This window comes from Schistocerca nitens, chromosome 4 (genome assembly GCF_023898315.1).
Source record: "Schistocerca nitens isolate TAMUIC-IGC-003100 chromosome 4, iqSchNite1.1, whole genome shotgun sequence".
Lineage (NCBI taxonomy): Eukaryota > Metazoa > Arthropoda > Insecta > Orthoptera > Acrididae > Schistocerca > Schistocerca nitens.
This window is the reverse complement of record NC_064617.1, coordinates 925,576,106-925,590,273: the sequence shown is the minus strand read 5'-3', so window position 1 is coordinate 925,590,273 and position 14,168 is coordinate 925,576,106. Positions and strand designations below refer to the sequence as shown.

Sequence of the window (14,168 nt, the reverse complement as noted above, 5' to 3'; positions counted from 1 at the left end):
GCGTACATACAGCTGCTGTGGTCTCCTGCAGGCATGTGTGGGTTGCTCCGCGAACACTCTCATCCCTAAGTGCTGTTACTGCTGGCAGCCAAGGCAATGGAAGTCTGTAGCTGTCTTCTTTATTCATGTTAGCAGGCCACTTAGCTATTTCTATTGCCTCTGTAACCTCGCCTCTCAAGGTAAGTGACTGTTTCACCAGTGCGATTATTGGTTTGTGCTCTCATCCTGATGTTCCACCACCACTCTGACTTGTTGTTTCATCTCAGATGCATCTGTCTTTCATTTTCAGATGTCTTTGTGCTAATGTGTCACCCTGCCTCACCTACTTACACTAGTCCACGGGCACAGCCAGTTTTGTAGACTCCAGCAGTATGCAGTTTGTTGAGCAAAGACATCTTTTATTTTGTTGCTGCTTTGAAAAAGTGGCTTAATACCTGCTCAGCAGAGAGTCCATATTACCTTCATCCTTTGTTGCCATAGTTTTTTCTGTCCTCTTTATCCCATAAACATTGGTTCCAAAGATGGATTTGAGGTTATGTAGCTTAGCCTTCAAATGCTTTTCTTTGCTGATTCTGTGGGCCCTCTAGTTAATGTATGAAGGGCAGATTTCTTCTGCTTAGTATGATAATGGGAGGCGACGTGTAGATACCTGTCCATGCCAGTGGATTTTCTATATACTCTGTGGCCAAGTTTACCATCAGGTTTTTTGGTATACTGCCAAGGAAAGGCAACACCCCATTCTTTTTTATGTCCATAGTAAATTCAGTCTTGCTGTGCTATTTATTTAAGTGTTGGAGGAAGTTCCCTAGCTCTTCTTCTCTATGTGGCCAGATGACGAAGATATCATCATAGTGCTGGAACCAGCATTCTGGGTGTAACAGTGTGGACTGGAGAGCTGTTTCTTCAGACGCGTCGATTGAAATGTCTTCAGATGCTCCATTGAAATGTCTGGTGCAGTAGGTGAGAGAGAGGAACCCATAGCTACACAGTCTATCTGTTCATAAAACTCCCCTTTCCACCTGGAATAGGTGGTTTTTAAAGAAGAATTGAAGTTTTTCTCATTCAGCAGTCAGCACAACACCCTGAAGAAGGCCATTTGGAACAGTGACTGAAACATTGAAGTATTTTATTTATTAACACTGGGGTAGCATACATTGAACAATTTTGGGTCAGGAGGAATATGCGATAGGAGTTGTCAACCTTGACCAGCGATGTATTGTTAATGGCTGCTGTGATGTCAAATTTTGATGTGTATGTGCACAGTTACATTAGTTGGTGAAACCAGTTACTATGAAAGCTAAACAACCTGGTTGTGGTGACAGATTGATCTGTACCTTGCTTGAGGTCTAGGTTAGGTAGGAAGGTGACAATTTGGTTGTGAGTTGGTGAAGTCAATGAATGTGTGTGTGTGTGTGGGGGGGGGGGGGGGAACACCTGTGGTGACAGACTGATCTGCAGCTTAGCCCATTTGAAAAAAGTCACTGATATTACATTACTGTCACAATGTTATTTATAAGTTGTGTGTTGTGTTTTCTAAGTCACTGGTCAAAGATGATGGCTCATACCAAATATTCCTTTTTATCCAGAATTTTATTGACAGTAACAGTGGCTGCAAGAGGGTTTGATTACATTCAGTTAATTTGTTGATGAAAGTGTCCGCATTACCGCTAGGTAGGTGGTACAGGCACAGAATAATTAACTTCTCTAGGATGTCTAGCATTTTTAGTTAAATGTCTGCCATTTCAGAAGGTGTACCTACACCAATTGTGATCAGATGTTCTCTAGTTTTAAGCAACTGCTGTTTACCTTATATTGGTATCTTAATATGTACTTGATTATGTGGCTGTTTTTCAAAGAAGCTGATTACCTACATCTGTAAGGAAAGATACTTGTTTACAAGATACCATTGCTTGCCATACAGATTTTTTAATTAATGCTACTGCTTGCCATGTAGCTGACAGGAATGTTCAGTCTTTGATTCTAAATAATTTACAGGACTGTCAAATGAAGTAAGTTTTGAACAGCCTTTTGAATTGGTAGGGATTTCCAGTTTCTGGCCTTATGTTATGTGGGACTTTGTTGAATACCTTTACACAAGAATACCTAACTCGACTACACACCATAGTGGGAGACAAATTCTACATAAAAAAAAAATTTTTTTCCTTGTATCGTGCTTGTACAAGTTGGAGTTCAGCTGAAACTGATTTTTATTGATAACAAACACCATTAAGGAGTAAATTCACAGGAAGGTGGGTATAAGAATGCCAGGATTCTTAACATTGCCCCTGCAAGATGTTCAGTTATCTACTTTACACAATATTCTTACTGGCACTTCTACAGAATTAGTAGTTTATTTATTTTTGATGCATTACCCAAGAAGATAGTTCCATAAAACAGTCTTTATGTATAGGTTGTTTAAATCTTTCATAAGGAAAGAACAGTCTCTCTTGATGAACCAAAGCTTCCTGCTTTCTTATGAATGTATAAAATCGTACCATGCATTTGATTTTAAACTTTTGTCTGTGTGATCATTCCACTGTGATTGTTACTCCCATGTTTGTACGACATGATTGACTCATTAATTGGGTACACCTAGCAGAGGCGATTTGAGAACATTTTTTCCACACACGTGACTTGTAATTTGGATATCCCTTGTCCTTTCTTTCTCGTCACATACTTGCATCTGAACATCTTACAGCTGTGGCACCCCTCTCAGCATGGTGCCCCAAGCAGTGGCTTGCGTCACTTGGGCCTTAAGCCATTCCTGAGTCCAAGACTGTTGAATTTTATTGTCCATAGAAGTGCACAGCTTAACATTCATCCAGAATGAAAGTTAGTTCTGAATCTTTGCACCAGGCTGATATTTTGTCTAGTGCTGAATGGATGTTACCCAATTTTGATCTGTTCAGCTTATCTTTATCCTTATCCTCTACCCTTATTCACTGTCCAACATAGCATGCTGATTTTTGCCTGTCAAGAAGTTCTGTGTCCAGCTACCAGTCTGAAATGATACCTCTTAAGGACATTTTCCATCGCATCTGTTGTTGTGGTACTGAATCAAAAAGTTTAAAAATGATCTGGAAACATTAAATCCAAGTGATTACCTTTCTGGTGGTTGTCAGATATCATTTGTGAAGAATGTAAGTTGGGTTTTGGACAATTTGTGTTCAGAATCACCCGTCAATGGTAAGCAATGAAAACCTTGTAACTCCATTTGTTAAATTTTACAGGAGGTGCAAAAACGGTTTCATAGAAAATAGTGTAAAGTGATACAGATAAAGTTGCTACAAGTGTAACTATGCAGTAGAAGGCTAGTTATTGGCAGATTAAAGAAATCTCTGCAGTTTTTAATATATCTTTGATCATGGAGTAAATGGTTACTGGTATTACAAGGTCTTCACAGACAGATTGAGTTAACGAGGTCTTCATTGCATACCATCGCAATGCTGCTTAACAGTTGTTACAGCTACTTTGTATAATATCTGATGAAAGAGTTAAAAAATTAGCATATGTTGCATACTTATATTAATTGATGTTACATGGAACAATTTCTGAGGTAATTCGACACATAGAAACAAAGTACAGTATTCAGTACTCTGCTGTAACCTCATGTAAGCAACTGTTTAAAAAATTGAGCGTAATAACAACAGCCTCACAATGTATTTAGTCTCTTATGATATTGGTTGCAAAGAATCAGGAAGAGCTTAAAAAATAAAAATAACTGACCACCACCCTTGTGAATTGAAAGTGATGGCAAATAGTGAAAAGTTTTAAAAACGAATTGAAATCTTTTCTGCTTGACAAGTTGTCCTATTCTGTAGATGAATTTCCAAGTAGACAGTTTCTACATGTGGCTGGATTACATTTATTGAATTTTGTTGTAGGTTAAAATTTCAAACATGCAGTTGTGTAAGCAGCAACAGTGAAAATACATCTTATTAGTAGACTTGCTGACATTTTCCATATCTCAGTGAATAGTTACAAATGTGACATGCAGAACATGTAAACTAGCTAACCAGATTTTGAGTGCAGAAGCATCAGGCACTTTAGAAAGCCCACCGTTTTTGGCCTTAGAATGAGTTTTGTCAGATACCAGATAAAGCACTGTGAAATCAAGATTACTAGTCTTTCAGTGTCGTAATATTCTCTACGAAGGATTGGATCCCAGCCTTTGTTTATTTCTTCTGAATCATCTCATTCTTCCAGATTGTCTCTGTTGGTTTAAAATGGCTACCACACAGCAGCTGTATGTGTGGAAGACTTGAGCTGTATGGATGGTGATCAGTGTTCTGTACTGGAAGGTATTGTGTGAGTGTATAACTTGTGGTGTGTTTTCTCATAGAATATGTGCTGAGCACATGAATACAGTCATATCAGTTGCTTGCATTATATGATGTTTATTGCTCGATGAATGTCAGTCTCCACAGCAGGAGATGAAATCTTAGGAAGAATCATGTGTCGTAAACCATCATTAAAATCCCAAAAAAATCAGATACTGCAAAGGAATGAAGCACCAGCTGTGGAATCCTGCAGTCTTGATTATTTCTCAGAGTTGGTAACGGTAGGTTCTGTGGCTTTCTCCAAAGACTGAGTAATGGTAGCATTTTTTATTGTACATGATCTGGATGATTTCCAGACAGAGCATGCTGGCAACCCTTTCGAGGCCTGTATGATAAAGCCAGCCGTCATTGTGTGTGTAATAATGCAGCAGAGGTAGGCCATGTCATGCTTCACTGCTGCCATAGTCTCAGCAGATTTTCTCCTCTCCAGACTTGGCAGTTTGATGCTCACTGTAGACAAATGAAAATGGTAATTGCAGTAATGTTCAGCATCTCTTGTCACTGTATGCTCATTTATTTGCTTATCTTTGTGTTGTGGCATGAAGTGTAGTAGCAGCAAGAGCATTAGACAGCCTGAGAAGTGGTGCAGTGGTGAGACACTGAACTCATATTCACTTCAAATACCCTCCAGTCATCCAGATTTAGATTTTCTGTGATTTCCCTAACTCACTTAAGACAGATGTTGAGGTGGTTGCCTGGAAAGTGCATGTCCAATTTCCTTTCGCGTCGTTTCCCAGTCAAAGCTTATGCTCTGTCTCTAATGACCTTGTCAACAATAGAATGTTAAACCCTAGTCTTCCTTCTTTCCATTTAGTACTTTTTACAGATTAAAAGATGAGTCCTTAAATTGTTTGAATCATTAAAATGTGGTCGACTGTGGAGAAACATGTTCTCTACATGCCTATTACAACACTTCATTCGTTTCCATAGCAGGTTACTTCCGAAAAAAATAAAATTTGAAGCCACTTGTTGCTGATTGGGAACTGTCTCTTCTTTACATGAGTGGCTCTCTGTGTTTCTTGCGTATATGCTATGATATTCTAAGGTGCACATGGGCACAAATTTCATATTTATAATTCAGTTCACTTATCACATTTGCCTGAGTGAAAGAAAATAAAACATAATTTCTCTCCTTGTTGACAAATCATTTCTTTGGCAACTGTCTTCACTTCCAGTCAGATAATATTTGAGTCTTTCTGACAGTGTCACTCATCTTGTTCTGCTCACATCTGTCATTCCAACCGTGCTTTATCTGCAGTTGGCTTTAAACTGTAATGATTATTATGTTTTACAACAAAATTATTATTATAAATCTTTCTAATTATTCATCTTTGAAAAATGAAGGAACATTTTTATGCTGAATGTTTGTTTTTGTCACATTATTTTCATTTTAGCATTTTATAGATCTTGCAACAGTTTCACATTTGAAATGACATGTTCTGTTATCATGTACCTTAGACACACACAGGCTCTGTGGAATAAAAATAGGGCCAGCCGCTGTGGCCGAGCGGTTCTAGACGCTTCAGTCTGGAACCGCGCTGCTGCTACGGTCGCAGGTTTGAATCCTGCCTCTGGCATGGATGTGTGTGATGTACTTAGGTTAGTTAGGTTTAAGTAGTTCTAAGTCTAGTGGACTGATGACCTCAGATGTTAAGTCCCATAGTGCTTAGAGCCATTTGAATTTTGAATAAAAATATATAAACACATGATTAAATTTGAGCTGTTATGTAACATAGTCACAATCTAAACTGAAATAAATATATTAACTATATGTCCATTAGAGTTTTATTTTTTCATTATCCCATTTTCAGGAAATATGGTCCTATGCCAAAGTTTCCAAAGCAAAGACTTTGGGCAAGAGGCATACTGATGGTTGGAGTCATGGCGGTAGTATATTTTACATCGAAGAACTCTCGTGAAATATGCATAGCAAAACAAAAGGATGTTTTGCAACACCAAGCACAAGACATTGCCTGTTCAAATGAAATAAAAGCAGAGCTCATGAAATATCCAGGTACAGAATAAAAATAAAAAAGTCTGTGTATATCAGCTTCTGCCTAACTGGTCAACAATGCAAATTTATTTTATGCACATGGAGTTGGAAACATCAGCTTTAAGATTGACCTCCTCTCATAATATCAGTTTTTATTTTTTCTGCAGGATGTGCACCTGCCCGTTGTGGACGGTTGGTATCTGATAAGTTAGTTTCAGCAACAGAGGCAGAGATGCTGCTCAGTCTTGCTCAACGAGGTATTGGACTTGGTGGCTCCGATGGAGGAGCTTCAATTTTGGACCTCCACTCAGGAGCGCTGTCACATGGAAGAACTTTCACCAACATATATATGTTGGAAAAGGCAAAGAATTTATTCAAGAAACCTGACTTTGCAATATACAAGTAAGCATACTGTGTTTTTCAAACAGTCAGTTGTAATTTTGAATGTGTGGTGGAAGACAGAAAGAAAAGTACCCAATTTGAAGCCATTAATTTGTGATGTCATCTAAGTAAATAGTTATGCAGAGAAAGGCTAGATTGATTTTTTTTAAAGTAGGCTAATTATTTACCAGAAGTGAGTATCATTTGAGAATAATTTGTGCTTGGAGTGAGCCTATCCTTGTAAATGTATTTTTCACTTTTAACACATATTTCCTGTGGCAAAAATCACCCCATTATTTTAAATTCATATGTTTACTGAGGTATTGTGATATACAGTCTTAATTTATTGTGACAAATTTAAAATGGCCACTTCTTTTGAACCAGTGAACGAAAACCAATGGTTTGTGTAATATTGGGATGGTGTAGTAGTTTGGTAGTGTTTTTCCACAAGTTTAATAAACACAACAGATGCACGTAACAGAGACTTCAGTCATCAGTAATATATTCTCCTTCACTATTTACAGCAGTCTGCCAACAGTGGGGTGACTTTTCTATTCTGCAACAGTAAAATCACATGGGTTTGAGGCAAAGAATTCATCAAACCATGCTCGGAGTGCATTTTCATCCGAAAATGAAGTTCTTTGTAGGTTGTTCAATAGTGAGCAGAAAAGGTGAAAATCTGAGAGTGCGGGATCAGGTGAATAAGGTGGGTGTGGAATGATTTTCCAGCCCAGTTCTTGTATAGTGTTTTTGCCAGTATAGCAGAATGTGAGCCGGCGTTATCGTAGAGTAGCATCACTTCATTCAGCCTTCCTGATCATCATTCTTGGTTTGTGTGTGCAAGACATTCCAGTTGCTGACAGTAAATATCAGCAGTGATGGTTATTCCTCAGGGAAGCAATTCATAGTACACCACACTTCTGCTATTCCACCAGATGCACAACATTATCTTTAGTAGATGTGCGCAGGTCTTTGTACGGGAAGTTGCTGCTTTGTTTGGGCTCAACAATTCTTTTCCTTGTATTAGCATAAAGACACCATTTCTCGTCACCAGTAATGATACAGAATAGGAATGGTCAGTGTTGTTCAAGAACCAGTTGATGACGAGCAAGCAGAAATGCAAATTTTTGCACAGAAATCCACCCACTGATTTTTGTGGTTTTGGTTTAGAGCATTCGGCACCCATACATATGATTTCTGAACCTTTGCCGTTGCATGCAAATGTTGCACGATGGAACGATCACAGTTCATCGCATTTGCCAGTTCTCGAGTTGACTGATGTGTATCATTGTGGATTAATGCATTTAAACAATCTTCATCAAACTCTGAAGGTATTCTTGAATGTGGCGAATCACTAATGTTAAAACAAATCCTCCTTACAATGAGTAAACCAGTGGCATTATCCGCATACACAGCACAAATGTCTATAGCTGCCTCCACTGCTGTCAGTCTTCTATTGAACTCAGGTAGAAGAATATGTTGGAAATGTTCAGATTTTTTCACTTAGCACTCCATTTTCTAGCCTCCACAGCTCTACTCACTATCTCCAAATGACAATATGTAAACTCAAATAACAACAGTGAACTACAAATAAAAAATGACATCAATAATTAAACCCATAGCAACTCTAGTACCAACAGGCGAAACAAAAATGCTGTGAACTTATGCACCAACCTCATATTTTCTATGCTGAAAACACAACTCACCATAATTTAGCAGTCACAGTAAATATAAACTGAAGTTTAATGACTGACTCCTGTGTCATGAAGTAATAGTAAAATTCTCTGAAGTGCTTCCTAGAGCAGTTTTATTGTTAAATTCATGTCTCATTTTCTGAATCTTTTATACCAGTTGTGAAGGATGGTAGGAAACCAAAGAAAGCTGTATTACTTTCCGCCACTATTGTTTGTTTGTGTGCTTTATGAGTAAAATCCCTGTAGTTGGTTAGAGATGTTATTGAGGAGAACTCAATGTGATCAACAGTGAAGAGATATTGCTAGCTGTAGAGGCAAAGCATGAGCATGAGAAAGGATAAGTGCAAAGGGTAGAAGAGACAATGCCCTATTTTTCCCCTCATTAATTATAATTGTGTCCTGTAACATTTTACATCTTGTGTTTTGTAGTTTGCTTTCAGAATTTTATATGACCCATTTTAAATGCTTATTGCATCCTGTATTAAAATTTAATTAGTGCTAACTGTCTCATTTTAGAATTGTGAAATTAAAGATCCAGCAAGCTGTTGCATATCATTTCGGTTTGGACTACACTGCAATCCATTTAACACATCCCACATTCTTTTCTCGCCTGACTGATGCTCCTCCGAAGACTGTACATGATGAATATTGGCACCCACATGTGGATAAGGTGAGTTGTGTTGAATGTGTTAACGATCTGAAACCTTCAGTGGACTGGTGCAGTTAATGTATATTTAACAGTTCATACATGAAATATGTGTAAATGGTGGTGATTCGTTTTACAAAAGGGGTCTGATACATGCATTGAAATTATGTTAATGTGCATTTATTATATGTAAATATATAATGAAGGGCAAGTCTGTGGAGTGAATCTTCATTCTGCATCAGTGTGTACGCTGTTTGGAAACTTATTGGGCCAGATTAAAACAGTGTGGGGGACTGGGTAACTCAGTCAGTAAGAGCATATCTTGCGAAAGTCAAGGTTCTAGGTTCGATTCCTGGTGCAGCACACCACTTTAATATACCATGGAAATTTCAATAGGCTTCTGATTTAAAATAACAAGAGTGCAAGAGTGCACAGATTTCTGTGGCAAAAAGGCATGTTGGAGTTCTTTGGACAAAATCCAGCGTGATCTTAATAAGAACTGGTTTATTACAAAAGAATGAACTACTTTTGTAAAAAATATCTTGTACTAAGGTATTTCATAATTGTCCTAAATTGGTTTCTTTAAAAAGAATGCAGCTAAGTTGTTTGCCTGTCCTTGCACTGTCTGAGATTCTGCTACATTTCTAACAAACTTGAGGTCGATAGGATGTTAAGTTCTAATGTTACTAGTTTGTGCTTGTAACTTTTTCGCTTGAAGATACATCAAAGAATTTTTTCTATATTTTTCACTTTTTCTTTCCTTTTTTCATGATCTGCTAATATGTATGATGTTAAACATCAGATAACAAGAATGTTCAATTAATGAAAGCTGAAATGTATTTTGGAGGAATTCTAAAATTGATTTGATTTGATCAGTGTAAAGATGGATGCCTCTTTGAACACTGATAGAATGCAAAATAAAATTGTAGTAGCTGGGCTGGCTTATGTAGTACTTCTTTTCAATACAGTATAGCTCATAAAATTAGTTGTGTAGGACTGTTTATTGGGGACATTTTCACGAGAGCTGCCAAAAATTGAAACTGAGTGATATAGCATAGTTGTTGAGGCATTTAATTATCTCAAAATTAATTTGCTGAATGCAAATCTTTGACATTAGCTGTATTAGGTGTAGATCTACTACCCAGTAGTGAGATATGAAAATTTATGCAGGACCAGGACTCGAACTCGGATTTCCTGTTTATCATGAGTGGTCGCCTTAACCACTTCAGCTATCCGTCACCCTCTTTACATCTTTATATCGTAGTCCATTGAATTCATTACCTAATGCTCGCAGTGTTACTTGGATTCATGCAATACGGAGAATGAGACAATGAGGAGTCGATACCAATGTTGTTGTCATCACGTGCCTGCATGGGCTTGTAATATTTACTTGTATGTCTGAAAGAACAGCCACAATGTAGACAGTTGAAGATGTGACAAGAAGAACAGCCTCTTGACAGTTACGTATGTAACACACAGTTTCATTTCATCTGTACATCTTGATGTATCTGATATCTGAAGATTGGTTCTCTGGAAAAGCATAATTTTAAAGTCATTCATTCATCAGTGGATGATGTTTTAGTAAGAGACCTATTCAGCATTTGTGCAGTACTGTTCCAACAGTGTAGATGGATTGGTCTAGTAGGCAGTATGGTCGAGGTGCGTGCAGTTTACCACACGGCATGACTGCAGTGTTGTGGTGGCAGGTGTCAAACATTGATCCATCATGGGAACAGTACATGGAATAATTCCTTAAGAAGCACGAGCACAGTGCTGGAGAGGATGGCCTCGGCTGGCGAAGTGTGCTGATGTCAATAGCAGCCCCTCGTATGGACAGGGTGTGGTGTTTTCCCTCAGGCAGTGGCAGCAGCTGGTGGAACGGTGTAGTCAGTACAGTAGTCGAGGTAAAGACGTACAGGTGTGGGTGACAGCTAGTGGTTGACAGAAAATGTTGGCATTGGCAGCTGGTGTCGTTATGGTGCTTGACGAGAAGCACGGGGGACAGACGGAGTCGAGCCGCAGCCTGCAGCATGTATAATGGCAGTGGCAATGAGCAGAAGTAGTGGTTATACACTCAGGTTATGATGGCTAGGCGTCTATATGACCGAGGCTTGAGCCCTGGCCTGCCAGGGAGGTGATAAGCAGTGGGTGCCCTACTGGTGAAAAGGTGACACAAGCAGCAGCCGGCGGCTAGTGAAGACAGAGTCCAATAATGACACATTTGAAGTGGTAGGAAGGTGTGTGGGGAGTGGAAAGGTAATGGGACCACCAATAAAGTATTCTTTAACCACAATTTATTATTGAAAACAACTAAAATGTTTACAGTGAGGAAACACAAAGAGCTAGATCCAATACTTGAAATGCTTGTAAGTAAAGAGGTTATTAAAAAACAACATAGTTGCCCCACATGGGAGAGTCCAAATGGAATTACCAAACTATTCAAATACTCAGTACTTGCTACCAAATTGTTAATCAGCCTGTGGTATTACTCGTTAACAGAAAAATTCAGGAAATGAATTGACTACACTTAACAACTGCAAAATTGGCTTAAGGCCAAATAAAAGTTTTGTTCCATTGGTAAGCAAAAATAATTTAAACTTACAGGTAAGTGTGGTAAAAGTACCAGGTAGAAACAATGAAAGTATAAACAGACAACTGCAGGTCAAGAACATCAGTTGATGAAATCAACAATTAAACTTAGCAATAACATAAATGACGCCAACAATTAAACTTAGCAATAACATAAATGACGTATGGCCCAATAATAAAACAGTAACAAAATTTTTAGGTACTAAAATTTATCAAACAAGGAACTTCAATGCTATTCTAAAACAAAAATATGTTTAGGATAACTGTATTAATGGCCGGGGGCCATACAACAAGCTTTAGGATTTGCCTGAAATTTTGGTAATACACAAGAAGTTCATAAGTAACTTCACAGTGACCTATAGGCACAGTGTCCAAGCGTAATAGTAGGCTGAAAAAGTGAGGTGCTAAAGATCACCTATAGGCAGTGTTATTTTTTTTCACTGTAAATAAACAAATGAGCAAATAGTTATCAAGCAGTCAACTACTTCATGAAAATAGCAAATGACTTGTTACACATGCTTGATGTAATCAACGGGCCAGCTGCCTTACCAAAATGGATATTTTTTCATTGATATATCACAAAATCTGTTTGCCGATTGTCATTGGATGAACTAAGGCACTGGGTCTGTGATGAATAACGCAGTGAGTAATGGCTAATCTCTCTTGTAACATACAAATATAGACAATTAAAGACTATTTTAGTTAAATTTAAAATCAATGCGTAAAATAAGTTTGACAAGAACTCAAAGCAGTGAACAGTAAACTAACAAAATAAAGGCAATTGGGGAAGCACTAAGCCATAAGCAGTATTCTTATGGAATGTCAGAACCATGAAAAGGCTTATGAACTTTGAATAAACACTATTCATAGAATGCCAAACACTAGATAAATACGTAAGGCAGGCAGCTTATGGTTAATCTTAGTAGTAACTGCCTTGAACATCGCTTAAATAAAATACAAAACACCTTAAAGAAAACTGGAAAACATGACACAAAAGAACAGTGTAAGTAATCTACAAAATGATATAACAGAAAGCAACTCTTGTGCAGACTACATCAAAATTGGAAATTTAATGCACATTCACCACAAATTTTGAGTACATGCCTAGCACCAAAACACAGTGCCAGACTGGAGTAATGACTGAAGTATCAAGCTGGCATGAAAGGAACCAGGATGCAGTTGTTCACTTGTAGGTTAAGAACAAAATTAATACTTGTTACCAATAGGTCTCACCATAGCCCACAGCGTGGAGTGGCAATGATTCGTCAAGCAGGCTTGCTTCCTTGAGTGGTTAAGTAGCTGACAGCTAAATTCCCAATGAGCATGATGGCTCTGATAATACTCCACAGCCAGGCCACCACCTTCCAGCTACATTCGGCCAAAGGGAGTGCTCACACATCCTCAGAAAGTGCAGGCCTCCAACGCAGGCTCCGAACTGCCCACTGCTCCCCGTCACTAGCCGAGTGTGACCCTACCTCGACATCTGCCACTGCTGCGTGTGCTCCCTTCCAGCTAAGTGTCCTCTGGTGTCCCAGCAACTGGCTAGGTATGAACACAGGGCAGATACAGTCAGTACTAGAATCTCAAAGACATTGTTCTTGTACGACTAAGATTGTCGACTCATCTCAATTCGACCATTTTGGGCTTCCCATCATAGCTAGCAGCTGGTGATGCCTGCATAATGTCTGTCTGAATTAGGCAGTATATATGCAAGCTAAGTTGACTAGTGTTTCTGAAACAACACTGCTCCTGGCTTCAGAGTATTTATAATCACTGGGAAATTGTGACATTTGCCCCTAGCTGTCCTGTTAGGTCAGTGTCCCACGAGGCCTTTCGGTGCTATCATGTGTCATAATTACTCCTTTCAGAAGTCCCAGGTGGCAAGTTCTACAGTGTCAGTGTACTGAATATGGTTTCTTGCATACTGACTAAATTTGCTTTCACAAGTGAGCCTAGTTATTAAGATGGCTTGCGGCACCCTCCTTATGATGTCATTATGTTGGGTCGATCGCAGAGTTGATTGCAAGAGTCATTTGCTTTGCCAGGTGGAACTGTGACAGGGCAGTAGGAAAAGAGAAGGAAAAAAAAAAAGAAAAAAAAGAAAGCTGGTGCAGCAGTGGTGGAGGACTTAAGAAATTGTAAACTAATGTGGGTAGTAATGTAAAATACTGGTGTACATTATCTAATTGTGACACAGAGCTACCATACTATACATTTTATGGCACCAACTCTTGGAGGTGTTCCACTCAGATGTGTTAAACCTTAATGTTACATTGCTCATACAGCAGTAACTAGAGACTGAAAACAGTTAATTACTTAGCATCCATTTTCTGAACAATTGTTTATGTATTTTGAAAATTCAGAACAGGGCAAAGGCGCAACAGTGTCTGTGATGGCCCAGTGTCTGCAATTCAGTAACATGGACATTGTCAGATGAGCTGCTGTAAAAGCATGTAGTGAAGATCAGTCATAATATTTAATAACTAGGGTTGCCATAGGTTCTGAAAATCAGGGAAATTTGAAAT

At 38.5% G+C, this 14,168-nt stretch overlaps 1 protein-coding gene across 1 annotated transcript in view; it reads left to right on the top strand.

The window, feature by feature from the left end:
• LOC126253550 (2-oxoglutarate and iron-dependent oxygenase domain-containing protein 3-like) overlaps positions 1-14,168 on the top strand; it is a 41,447-nt gene that overhangs the window by 11,578 nt on the left and 15,701 nt on the right. The window contains exons 3-5 of the mRNA XM_049954956.1: positions 6,152-6,354; positions 6,501-6,735; positions 8,925-9,078. Coding sequence (XP_049810913.1) covers positions 6,152-6,354; positions 6,501-6,735; positions 8,925-9,078 — 592 coding nt within the window. The remainder of the gene's footprint in view (positions 1-6,151; positions 6,355-6,500; positions 6,736-8,924; positions 9,079-14,168) is intronic.